At 36.0% G+C, this 14,212-nt stretch overlaps 1 protein-coding gene across 4 annotated transcripts in view; it reads right to left on the minus strand.

Annotated features, from left to right (window-relative positions):
- Positions 1–14,212, minus strand: part of USP15 (ubiquitin specific peptidase 15) — a 136,932-nt gene that overhangs the window by 50,285 nt on the left and 72,435 nt on the right. For 3 of the 4 annotated variants that reach the window (XR_014714461.1, XM_084651785.1, XM_084651787.1), the window contains exon 7: positions 7,394–7,477. The exons of the other annotated variant lie outside the window; for it this stretch is intronic. Coding sequence is in view for 2 of the 3 variants with exons in the window: in XM_084651785.1 (XP_084507911.1) it covers positions 7,394–7,477 (84 nt within the window). In the remaining variant the exon portion in view is untranslated. The remainder of the gene's footprint in view (positions 1–7,393; positions 7,478–14,212) is intronic. 4 annotated transcript variants of the gene reach the window in all.

A 14,212-nucleotide genomic window follows, 5' to 3' on the forward strand; every position in this document is an offset into this window, starting at 1 on the left:
AAACTCTATTTATAGTTTCACTGCTAAGACAGCACAATCCAGCATTCAAATGCGGGAAAAAACCTGGAGTAATAAGGAATGTACAAAATGCATTCTAACAAGTACATTCCAACTTCATAAAGCTGTACCATGTACCTACCTAGTGAGACTGGAGGAGACTATATAATAACTAAAATGTTAGCTCAGTTAAGGGTAATTTATTACCATGACAGAATACTAAATATAACCCCCCTCCCACAGTAAAATAAGCGTATTTTAGAAAATTAGAAGGGTAAAAGAGCTCAGTAAAACAGCAAGTTTTATCTTACATATAGAAAAAAAATTTAAAATCCACATAAAAGATTAAAATTCCTTAAACTGTTTTTAGTTACTAATCATATGAAATATTTATGATAGCTTTAGATAAGATTCAAGAGCATTTCTACAAACCTCAAATATTTCACATTGGAATACACCTGAACAAGATTTTGAAGGTCATTTGCTAAGAAAAAGCATGAAAAGGAAAGAACTTGCAGTGCAACAAATTAATCCTTATAATCTTAAAAATACAAGTGGGTGACAGTGGTTTATGATGTACCTTGGGCACTTTTCAATTTAAAAAATATCCCTTAAAACTTGTATTCAGTATACTCAATTTAAATGATTACAAGATGAACTCCCACTTTCAGTCCTCCTCTGTACATGTACTTTAATTCAGCAGTTTTGCTGAGTTAATCTGAAAGTATTTCACTACTGATGAAGAAAACCAATTTTAAGACAGTCTGCTCTCTTGAACATTACAAAGAAAAAAAATAATCGAGAATCTCTTCTTCCTCAAAGACACACATGCAAGAATCAAGTATACCTCATATTTCTAAAAAAGCTCTTCAGTCCCTTAGAGATCGACACTAAGGGAAAGAACCTTGCATCGATCTGAGGCATAATGCATACACAGGGGTCATAATATTAACAGTATAAGTAGCATTAAAATAGCCAGGAAACTTATAGATGTAAATATCAGTGTTTGCACAGACCAAAACATATGCAACATTGTCTTTGGATTACACTATTTTGTAACTAATTTTTTATATTAAAATACAATTAATCAGATGAAGATAAATTGATACTGATTTTTTTGTTTTAACCCGAGTGTCATACAGAGGTGATACACCGCCTTTTGTATTTTGTGGTACACACTACCGAAAATTATGTGGTAAATGTAATATTCCTGTGGCAGTGTAAAATAAAATGAAAGTATTCCAAAAGATGAAATACACACAAATTCAGGTAAGCTATCAATGCTGAGCTGTTGTGAGGGAAATGCATCTGTCCTAATTTACTTGTCCAAAGGGAATCTATTTCTATTCTCAATTCTGGTCCACAAAAGACGTATGTTCTAGTGGTTTGGAGACTGTGGCTGCTCCTCCTCCCCCCGCCCCAGGTCAATTTTGCTCAGTGACCCTCATTTCCCAATGGCGGAAGCGCTCCTGTAATTGGTGCAATGCCTGTGCCGCCTGATTTAATAAACATTCTGGCAACAGGTGCGGGAAAGTCTCTTTTACAACCATTATTGCAGCCAATAAGCTGCAGAGATACTGGGAACTTGGTGAGAGTAAATCCCTTTACTTCTTGAGCTGAATGCTGTGTACACTTGGGAACCATGAAGTTTCTTGTGATATCTACCTTGCCATATGAAGTTTCAACAGACTATAAGAATATAACTTCCATATTGAACAGGGATTCCAGGAGAGGTTAGCAGAGACTCTGTGGGCTCACTAGCAGAGGGTTAACAATGGAGAGCCATCAAAAGACATTAACCTAAATGTTCTTCCACTCAAGTGGAAGTACCATAGAATAATGCAAGGGCTGCAGCCCAGGGGAACCAGTTTTCTCAGTCTGGACTTCAGGTGGGCTGTGACCAAGCCAACAAATCACCTGAGGATGGACATGAAGTTGCTGAGGGGGGAACCTCAGAGAGGAGTCTGGATCTTCATAAAAGGACAAGTTCTGCCCTTAGAAAGGTGCTCTCTCACTGACCAGAACAAAAACACAAGATTGGGCAATATAGATGGAGGAGAGGAAGGTTCCGGGCCCCTGAAAAGACTGACCAACATCCACAGAGAGCTCTCAAAAGGGTAAGGACACTGGAGACAGGGTTTTGTTATTTTTATTATTTTTCCATAGATCTCTGTATTTCTTGTGCTGTGTCTATGAGTAAAGTGTGACTAGTTTACAAATTCCTTTTCAAAGTCTGTGTCCCTTATTTTAACTGTCACAATTTCCAGTGCATGAAATAATAATCTAGAGCACCCACAACTTTAATGGACCACTGGGGAACATGCAATTGCTACTGGGGAGGATTGGGAGGGTCAGCACTAGCTTTGGAGCCAAGGCAGTTACACTGAAGAGTCCCAGCGCTAAGGGGGTGTGTTTGTGTGCACACGCGCACGCACACTTGAGAGTGTATCTGGAAGCTCTGAGCTTGAAATAGTGACTAGACTCCGGGATCGAACCGTTGGGCCTATTACAACAGCATGATAAGCATCCACAAGGGGAAGCTCAGCCAGGATTGTAAGGACGTCTCTCCTTTTCAGGTTTTAGTATCAGAATAGTATAAGACTGGAGTATACTCTAAGCCTAAAGCAGGATTAACAGCAAAGTCAGCTCCACATTTCTATTTAGGCTTTCAACAAGCATCTTCTCAATATCATTCTCTTATGTATCTAAACTTAACTTGAACAAACCATTGCTATGGGTAAAACACTTCAGTTTCTACACCCATTGTCTCTTTGATATGTCTGCTGAGATTTTGAACAAAAGTACCAGCACCCTGGAGACGCCTGACACGTAGGAAGTAATCATCATCGACGACCCCTCGAGGTCGAGGATGATCTCTTTCAGAGGTTTTATTTTTCACGGGTCCTTTGGTGACTGAAGATTCTGATTCTTGAGACACAGGCTCATTGGCAGACATTGGAGGTGGTGTTGGAAGACAGGGTTGGGCCGAAATTGCTGTGTGACTGTTGTCTTTCCTTTTCTGGCATTTTTCTGCGACCAGGGAAGGTGATTTTCCTCCAAAATCCCTTTCTGACAAGTCTTTGCCAGTTATCCCTATCCTGGGCTGCTGTCTCCTACTGTGCGGTGTCAATGCCATTTCTCTTGATGTTTATCTTGAGGGTACCTTTAAAGCATTTCTTTGGGCTTCATTGTTTCTTTCTCCTTTAGCGAGCTGGGCATACAGCAGTTATACATCAGGCATGCGCACACAGTGCCCGCTCCACCTCAACTGGTGTTGGATAATCAGGGCCTCAACACTGAAGATGTTGGCCTCAGTGAGGACACTGACATTAATGCGATGATTCTCCCACTTTATGTTGAGGATCTTCCATAGAAAGTGCTGGTGCTGACAGTCCAGGTTTTTCAGGTGTTTTCTGTAGGTCACCCAAGTCTCACAGCCTTGGAGAGTTGGGATTACCACCGCTTTGTAAACTAACAGTTTAGTATGTGTTCTGATGTTGTGATTGTTGAACACCCGTTGAGACAGTCTGCCAAAGGTAAAGTTGGCACTGCGAATTCTGTGCTGAATTTCGACATCTCTGTCTGCCCTCCATGACAGATGGCTGCTAAGACAGGCAAAATATTCTACATTTTCCAGTTCTTCTTTGTCGATACAGATCTTCCTTGTTGGGTCTGGTGATTGACCGGGGACTGTCTAGTGGAGAAGGTTTTTTTTGCCGATGTTCAGAGTTAGCCCTAGGCTTTGCTAAGCTTCAGAGAAGCAATTAAAGTCGGTTTGAAGATCCTCCTTTGAGTGTTCAACTACCGCACAATCTTACCGCAATCTCACCTTACTGCCCTGGGTGACCCTACCAGGAGTACAGGACTCCAGACAGCATCTCTCTTAGGATCTTAAGTATATGCAAGCTTCTCCACCACATCAAGGTGACAGCACAAGGAGAAGACGTAGTGATAGGAAACAACTGACTAGCTGGAGAGGACTTTCTTGGTTAGATCTGAAGCAGTTCTCACAAGTGAAAAGCTTCATATCCTACACCTCCTAGTTATCTATTCTCTTACTCCTGTTTTTCAAGGAACTCGAACATATTTCAAAAGTACCTGACACTAAGCAACACATGAAACATATATTCACTATTTCACATTACAACTTAAAATTATAAAAATTAAGACCTAAATTTAGCCATTTCCATCCTCTTAAAATCACCACTAGAGTATAATATGACAATCCTCCTATAATGCTATCATTTCAAGAGGATCAATAAATTGAAAAGTATACCAAAGATTAACTACTGGGGATCCTTAGTATAATATTTTATCATTTGCATGGTTAAAGCTCAGGCTAATGGTAAATACACTAATTTACAAATTAAGGCGTTGGTCCTACGAAGACTTATGTGCATAATTATTTCTATTGCCTACTCAATAGAAATGAAAAGTTATGAAAAGTTAAACATGCTTAAATATTTGCAGAATTGAGGCTCTAGTATCTATCAGAACACTTTCTCAACTACACAGGTTTCTAAAACAGACTAACACATGTTGAATTTTTGCCTTGTAAATTACATCCCTCTATGGTCAAACAATCTTATTGCAGCTAGAACTGTTTATTATGACTAGCCATGTAAGTTGGTCAAGTTTTGGTGCCAAAAGCTAATGACATGACTGTTTCAGGCAATACTGATTGTCTCTTGTTTATTTTCTTCTCCCTTTTTGTTACTCATTAGCTTCTGCCATCTTCAAAGCAAATTTCGGGGATTTCTTTTGAGCCAGGGCAACTAATACGTACTTGGAGCTGCAGAAGCACCATAGAATCCTGCAATTTCTACAGTCCTCCAAAGCATCTGACAGCAGTGCAAGAGACCCTGAAATGTGTGTTTGCTCCAAATGCAGCGGCCAGCTGCACAACTAGGCAGAAGGAGAGTTTCCTCAGGGAAAACGACATTTGGAGGCCGCAAGGGAAAATGGGGAGGTGCACACAAGCTGATCTCAGCCCTTAAGAGTATAATACAATTACATACAGTACAGTCAAATATTACAATTTACATCTGAAGCTACAAAACTATTAATTTAATGTTACAGATACAAAAGTCGGGATAGTAACAGATATGGCTCAGTTAGTAATTTTAATTGATCTTAAAATATGTATTTTATATTACTGGGTATACTGATAAATGCTTTTCTTTATGATATATACATTTCGGAATATTTTCTGTTTTTGTGAAAATAACTAACTATGATTTTTGTTCAATTAAATTTAACCATATCATTGCATTAATAAGTATTTTTCCCCAAGGAGTTTACTTGGTTTGGGGAAAAAAAAACCTGAATAATTTCACACTGAAAATCTGATTCTTTGTGAACTGTACTATGTGTGTCATGCAAATGTGCAATGTTCCGATTGCCCATTCTGTTAGCTTTTTTGAGTGCTGCTGCACATTGAGCAGATATTTTCATATGTGCAATATTCTGATTGCCTACTGAAATAAATATGCATTTATGTAAATGAATAAAAGAAAACCGTTTTTATTTCAATACACAGCTCTCCAGAAATAGTTATGGATACCTGGTTACTCAAAAAGGTTTGTACCCATATTTTCAAACATGTGGGATGCTTTAATTTCTAAATCAAATTTCAAATATGTCTATTGTGTATCACACTGAGGACCAATTCCGTGGAATGTCTGAAGTTCTAAAATAAGCAGTTTGAGTTATTCATTTTACTTTGTTTTTCATATGAAAAGCCTCAGAAAAGTTCAGAAAACTAAACAATTGAACAGAATTTTACCCAAAGTTCCCATAAAATTCACATTGTGGCTTCAAACAAATATGAATATCATCAGCCTGAGGAAAATTGTTGTAGAAAGTTGCAAGCACTAGAAACAGGCTCCATAAGTGTCTTTTAAAATACAACCTACAACCCTTCTATGGTGATATGAAGCTGAAAATGCGTAAGTTGGATTTAAAATGAGATCTCCCACAGGAAATAGTGATCTTGTTAGTTTGTTGCTTTAGGTATTATAATCCTGATTTTCAAACAATGGAGGAGGAGGAGGAGAAGCTATTATTTTTCTACTTGAAGCTCAGATCCATCATTATGTACTCTACATACACCCATAAAAGGCAAACTTTTTCTTGGCGAATACTACAAATATTCACACTCACAGAACAACAGACTGCAGTTAAGTACATGCACTCTCACTGTTAAACAGTGAGAGATGAGGTTACTCACTATCAGTAGAAGCACAAGTGACACTTTACTCCATATGAAAAATTACTTCTCAAAAATGCAGAATTTAAACTGGAAGATGTTGAATAAAATATTTAATGTTACCTTTAAGAAATTAAGTTAACATTTAAGTTAACACTTATTCATAGCACACACATTTGGAAAAAATATTTTAAATTAAGTCTGAATGGCAAGATTTAATAAGCCGCTTCAGTTTGTCTTCAAGATAGGTGCCTTCTGGCTGCAGGCATTTGAAAGCTGTTTTACTACTGGTTAAGGCTGTAGAAAGCAGTGAAATGAAATATCCATTTAACTGCTGGCTTTTTACAGCATACATACTTTACAACAAAGGGATTAGAGACTAAGGCAGCCGCTTGACAGTGAAAGCTCTTCTTTTAGAATTTTGTCATATTAAATATACCAGTTCCTAAACAAAATGTATGGAAGTTGAAATTTGAAATGTAAAACTAACAAAAGCAAATAAATTTTAAAGACAGATAAAAAGTCTGTCTTTTCACTGAGCATCTATTGTTACAATATTGAAACACAACAATCCTTTTCACATAATGATCTCAGATTTCTAACACCAAGGCACAACAGTAGGTAGACAGATTATCAATGTTAACTCAAGGACTATAAATCAGTCTCACCTGACCATTATGTCTTCATATTGCAGTGGTCTCAAACCAGTGTGCGTTGTTGTCCACTCTAATACAATCCACAGATTTTTGAGGGGGGGTGAGGGGCGGGGACAACTGCCTCCCTTCACTTTAAATTTCCTTTATTAGTTTCTCTCATTTACAGCAATACATTTTTAAAAATGTATTTCACATGATAAACTCTAAAGGAAGTCTTAAGACGCTTTCTTGTGGCGCTCAACGTTCTTTTTAGTCTCTTATCTGTTGAACAGTATGTATATAGATGTGTATATATATATATATATATATATATAGTCACACAAGCATCTTTAACAGAGTTTCACTTCTTGAAATCATGCTTATACAGCACCTGCACTAAGAAGTACTGACCAATAATAAAGGAATTACAACCTGAGCACTGTCAAAACAAAACTAATTCCCTAACTTAAAAAGTAAAAAAACAAGGTCATTTTCCAAATCATATTTGGGAGATTTCAATTAAATAAAAAAGTTCTTAAGATATGTTGCTTACTTTCTGTTGTTGATGCTGTTATAATTATTTGATAGAGATGGAGAGATCTTTGGTAAAGTTGAAAAATTGGATGCACCTGGGGACCTTTAAAAATATGAAAATGTTAAATTAGATAAAAATGCTGAGGTATTAAAATTAATCATGAAAAAGAAAAAGCTAACAGATGAACAATGTATGTAAATAAGTATGAAAAAATAAAGTTCTTATGAGCAGAGCACTAAATATTCAGGACAATGGTTCCCATCTTCAAAATGCATCTTCTTAAAATTAAAATGGATTATTTCATAACACTCCATGTCAAACTTTCATATCGCACCGCATATCACAAAAGTTACTAAAGTAAGCCAAACATCTCCTACAGAAAAAGAATGCCAAAAAGTTTATCGGCCTTTTCGAAGGCAACAAAATAAAGCAGATGCATTTTTCTTCCAAAAATTGGAACATTAAATCTTTTGCAGGCTTTATTAATTTCTAAATTTTAAAATGGCTTGAGATGAGATATGAAAGTGTCATTTGTAACTAAAACAAGAATACATGTTTTTAAAAGATAAGTATTCCCAAATTAGTGTAAATTCAGCCATTTAAAAGCAACATTATACCACTTTTTAAGAGCTTCTCTTTTAAATGACTAATGGACTTTAGCAGAAATTGTTGGAGACGCAAAACATTAGAAAATATTTCATGTAAACTCAACGCCAAGTCAAATCAGAGCATTATAGTCTTTGCACATTATCTAAACTATGCATCCTTTTAAAAACTCTAAATTTGGAGTTGTTGAATGTTTTCAATAAAGGAGACCCCTTGAGTTGTAACAATTACATGTAATTAATATACAGCATAATCTTGCTGTTTTTCCTTAGTTAAGCATATAGGCCCAACACAAAAAACACTGAAAAATATGGAAAAACCCTAACTGACTGAACTGGCCCCCAAGTGACCTAAGACTGTTTAGTACTATGGCATGCAAAAGTCAGGCAGAAGTAGTAACAAATATTACATGTTCAGATGTTCTGTGCTTTCAAAAACAAAATGGCTCACAGCAGATATAGATTCTGTTCTGAGAACTCTCCATGAGAGATTTGACACTTATTTAAAAATATTTAATAAACAACTAAATCCTAGTGCTTCCAAGCAATAAAAGCATAAGATATGGCCATTGGGAAAAGAAAATTACTTTGATTGTGAAAACCCCTTTGGCCTTCTGGTATTATTATACCTTATAGACTAACGGACGTGTTGGAGCATAAGCTTTTGTGGGTGAATACCCACAAAAGCTTATGCTCCAATACATCTGTTAGTCTATAAGGTGCCACAGGACTCTTTGCCGCTTTTACAGATCCAGACTAACACGGCTACCCCTCTGATACTTGATATTATGTATTCTTCCTAGGTTATAATTTAAAATCACCCTCTCTTCCTTGGACCATAAGAACAGCCCATGCTGGGTCCGACCAATGGTCCATCCAGCCCAGAACCCTGTTTGACAGAAGCCAGTGACCGAGGCGTCAGAACGAATGAACAGAACAGGTCAATTCTGAGTTGTCCAGTACCAAATTCCTGTAGTCAGATGCTAACGGACACCTGGAGCCTGGGGTTATGTCCCTGACCATCTTGGCTAATAGCCATTGATAGATAAGTTCATGGAGGATAGGTCCAATTCCTTTTTGAACCCACTTAGATTTTTGGCCTTCACAATATCACACAATGCACAGTCAACCTGTGGAACTTGTTGCCACGGGAAGTTCTTCCTTATGTTTGTTTTAAAACTGCGGTCAATTAATTCCATTGGGCAACCTCTGGTCATGTGTTATGTGAAGGGATAAATAATACTTCCTTATTCACTTTCTCCATACTGTTCATGATTTTACAGACGACCTCTCATATCCCCCTTACTCATCTCTTTTTTAATCTGAACAGTCCCAGTCTTTTTACTCTCTCCTCATATGGAAACTAACTATACCTTATCCCTAATCATTTTCATTGCCCTTCTCTGTACCTTTTCCAATTCTAATACATCTTTTTTGAGATAAGGTGACCAGAACTGCACACAGCATTCAAGGTGGGGGCCTAACATGAATTTATACAGCAGCATTATGGTATTTTTGGTTTTATCATCTATCCCTTACCTAATGGTTCCTAAGATTGTTCACTTTTTTGACTGCTGCAGCACATTGAGCAGATATTTTCAGAGAACTATCCATGATAACGCCAAGATCTCTTTCTTGAGTGATAGTTAATTTAGACCCTATCATTTTGTATGTACAGTTGGATTGTTTTCCAATGTGCATTTTGCTGCCCTGATCAACACTGAATATTATCTGCCATTTTGTCACCAGCCTCCCAGTGTAGTGAGATTCCTTTGTAATTATTCACAACTGCTTTGGATTTAACTATTTTGAATAATTTTGTATCCTATTCACATTTTGCCACTTCACCCCTTTTCCAGAAAATTTATGAATATGTTAAACAGCACAGATTTCAGTACACATCTTTGGGAGACCCCACTATTTACCTCTCTCCATTGTGAAAACTGACATTACCACCATAAAAAGCAATAAATAAATACACAGATTACATGTACAGGAAAGTTATAAAATATTATGAAGTCATCTTCTCATTGACCATTTAAGCTCAAGTTAAATCAAAAGTGAAACTGTTTATACTCCATTTTCTTGAGATCAAGTATTTTAAAGGGAACTTAAAGACAAAGGTAAGCTGGAACAATTAAGTTGTTTATTTTCTAATTAAATTTTCAAACAAAAAATTGTAATGTGTATGACATTTGACCACATAAATACTATTTTGTTTTTAATAAAGAGAAGCAATCTGTTACAGCTAATATTTACCAAATAGTCAAAGTAACCCCACTCAGTTTTACTATTAACAGGCATTTCCCCCCAAAGATAAATAGAATAAGTAAATTTTGATTCTAAATAAGGTAGCAATCAGAAAGTTTTTATATTTAGATGGGAAATGTTGTCCATATTCTAAATATCTGTATAAAAACACGCATTTGCTATGAAATAATGTGACAGCTTAATATGACACCTTAGTAAGTCAGTCTTACTGCTCTACGGCAGGCAGCTAGCTAAAACATTGTTAGAGCTGTATACATTCTTGCTGACACTGATAAGCTTGGGTACTAAGAAAAACAGAAGGCAGTCATGGCACTTACAGCATTCAATACATAAACTACTTTTTCACAAACACTGTAAAACAATAACTGGAGAATGATTTCATTTTCATTTTTCAAAAAGAGTATCAAACAAACAATGGAAAGTACAAAAACATCAATCTTAAGGTAACAGATAAGAGTGTTCACAGGTCATTCTTATTTTTCACTTTTAATTTTCACTTTTTAAAATAAAAGGTCCTATAGGAATGGTAAAACAGGTCTACTAACAAATACAGTAAGCATGTCAAACATTTGCTGTGACAAAATACGTTAAGGATGACAGTGGTACAAAAACTCAACTCCCCCATTTTAACTATAATATAGATTCCAACACTAAAGGCATTTTCTACATAGTGCAGTCATTTGAAAATATGGCACACAATAAATTTTGGCTGCTTGTTTTAAAGCATATGTTTGTAAATGTTTGACTAAAGAATATGCACTTAGACCCTGCAGCGATAAGTAGGGGATTGAGAAAAAGAAAAGAAGGAAGTTGCTTTGGTTTTAAATCAGGGCATCTTTTAATGTGCTATAGTAACATTCACATTTTCTGTAAAACATTATAATAGCAACTCCCTTAAAAGATATCTGACAATAGTCAAGGTAGTTTACTATTTAAGTCAATGCAGCAATTCTCTGATATAAGAACAGAAAACCAATTATTAAACTTTATTCATACTCAACTGAATTGTGAAACTTTAGCTGTTACAGAATGAAATATTTACTATGGATATATTCAAGAACATACTGAGCAATATGAAATGGATGGCATTATAATCTTTATTTTAGAAAAGAGAATGCTATTCATTTCAACAACAAAAGGAAATCATATTGTCCTTACCTACATCAGCCTCATGTCTGTGATATCTGTTTATTATTTGAGCTGGAAAGTAGCTCTGAATATTAAATACTGATTAGTTCTGTATTCTTAAGATGACAATAATGATTAAAATAAATTGGATACTGGATAGTGTTACTTTCATTTTAAACAATGTGTTCTATTTAATTTTATCATTTGACTTTGTCTGATCAAATAATATGCATTCAAAGTCATATGAACATTTGGTCAGTCAACTGGCTAAACAGCTATTTCTAATTTGAATTAAGTTCTGGAGCTTCCCAACTCACTGAATTTGTTGCAAGCCACTGGTCTCCTTAAAAGTATTGAACATCATTTAGGATAGGATTTTAGAGCTTATAGATTCTGTGTCTGTCATAAATATAAAGGGAACGGTAAACACCTTTAAAATCCCTTCTGGCCAGAGGAAAAATCCTTTCACCTGTAAAGGGTTAAAAAGCTAGGATAACCTCACTGGCACCTGACCAAAATGACCAATGAGGAGACGAGATACTTTCAAAAGCTGGGGGGAGGGAGAAACAAAAACTCTCTCTCTGTCTGTGTGATGCTTTTGCCAGGGACAGAACAGGAATGGAGTCTTAGAACTTAGTAAGTAATCTAGCTAGATATGCGTTAGATTCTGATTTCTTTAAATGGCTGAGAAAATAAGCTGTGCTGAATGGAATGTATATTCCTGTTTTTGTGTCTTTTTGTAACTTAAGGTTTAGCCTAGAGGGATTTTCTATGTTTTGAATCTGATTACCCTGTAAGGTATTTACCATCCTGATTTTACAGAGGTGATTCTTTTTACTTTTTCTTCTATTAAAATTCTTCTTTTAAGAACCTGATTGTTTTTTCATTGTTCTTAAGATCCAAAGGTTTGGGTCTGTGTTCACCTGTGCAAATTGGTGAGGATTTTTATCAAGCCTTCCCCAGGAAAGAGGCTGTAGGGTTTAGGGAGGGAGAAGAGACGTTTCCAGGCGGGCTCTTTCCCGATTATATATTTGTTAGATGCTTGGTGGTGGCAGCAAAAAAGTCTAAGGGCAAAAGGTAAAATAGTTTGTACCTTGGGGAAGTTTTAACCTAAGCTGGTAAAAATAAGCTTAGGCGGTTTTCATGTAGGTCCCCACATCTGTATCCTAGAGTTCAGAGTGGGGAAGGAACCTATAGATTCTGTTTCAGACATCATTTTAAAAGATTATCCCAAGTAGCTATTTAGAGCTTACTGACTTTTTGGGTTTTGCCTGGCAATTGGTCTCCTCACTAGGGAAAACAGTAAGAACAAGGACAGCTTGCTTACAATTTTTTTGCGGAGGAGGGGAGGATATTTTATTCATTCATATTTTGGGTCCTTAACAAAAAGACATTACAGTTACATTGTTTTGACACAGTTACATGTCTCAATACTGAATTAACAATATTAAGCAGAATATTGTATATTTAACATGTTTTGTTAATCATTAACATTTCCTTTTTCAAAATTATTTAAACACAGGCTTATAGTGCATGCGCGCACGCACACAGAGTACATATACATAACCATTCATATTAGCTTTCTGTCTTCTGGGGGAGTGCGGGAAAGCAGTCTCAAAAGAACAGGAAGACAGAGAAGCTCTGAAGGGAAGGGGGAATTAAATTTATTATACTCCATGTATAATCTTTGTGACTATCCTATAAGTATAGGATTACAGTGTCTATATCAAAGCCACTCAATGATTTCAGTTTATTTCTAGTGTAGCAGCTACATGTGTTTGTTTTAAGGGTTGTTCATCACTAAATAAAATTCTTCCACTAATCAGAAAGAGATTTACCCCAACAACTAAAAAACTCTCATTCAGCCTGGATTTGAAAATGCTATTTTTTTTTTTTTTTTTTAATTATTGATAGTACAGAGCTCTGCTTTTCTTGGTCTGGTCAAGTGCCTCACATACACCCAGCTAAGTGCACTTTTAAGTATCAGGTGATATTTCATGGGTGCTGGAATTTTGGGATATGAATTAGCACACAATTTTATAACAAAATCAGCATCACCAGTTTCTGCTCTATCTGTATCCATGATGGATTTGCTCTATTAGCAATTCATTCCAGTACTGGTCTAATTTGTGCCACCGTATAATCTCTCTTCAAGTCTGGTAGTGCCGGGCCTCTCATCTCAACTGGACATTCCAGCTATTCCATTTTGATTCTTGGTTTCTGATTTGATCTCACAAATATTTGAATAACTTTTTAAAATTTCTTGAAGACTTTTTGGGAGGTGTAAAGGGAATCACGGAAAAAGGATATGGCAGGTTATTCATTTTAAGTATATGAATTCAACTATGCAACTAGGTAATAATGCCCTCCTTTCTAGGTCATTGTAAATAATTTTCATTAATGCCTCAATATTTAATTTAAACAGCTCCCCCCTTTAGGTGTTAAAATAAGATACTTAGGCATTAATGTATCATCCACTATCTTCAGTGGGCATTTATAAATTTATCAGTATATTTTGATGCAGAGGCAGAGTATCTCTGTTTCAGAGTAGTCTGGTCAGGAATCAGGATGTAGATGAAAGTCTTCAATTATTTCTTGTAATAATCGGCCAACTTTTATTTAGATCTTGTATAAAAAGCATAAGGTCATTAGCATAAAATGAAACTTTGTTTTCTATTCCTAATACACTTATTCTCTGAATTTCTTCAGTGTCTCTGATTTTTTTTCACTAATGGTTTGATAATTAAACCAAATTAGTAAGGGTTATAAGGAGCACCCTTTTCTTATTCCTCTGTATAACAGTATGAGCTCAGTCTTTGAGACATTTCCCCAA

Source organism: Lepidochelys olivacea, assembly GCF_965140295.1.
Source record: "Lepidochelys olivacea isolate rLepOli2 genome assembly, chromosome: 1".
Taxonomy (NCBI): domain Eukaryota; kingdom Metazoa; phylum Chordata; order Testudines; family Cheloniidae; genus Lepidochelys; species Lepidochelys olivacea.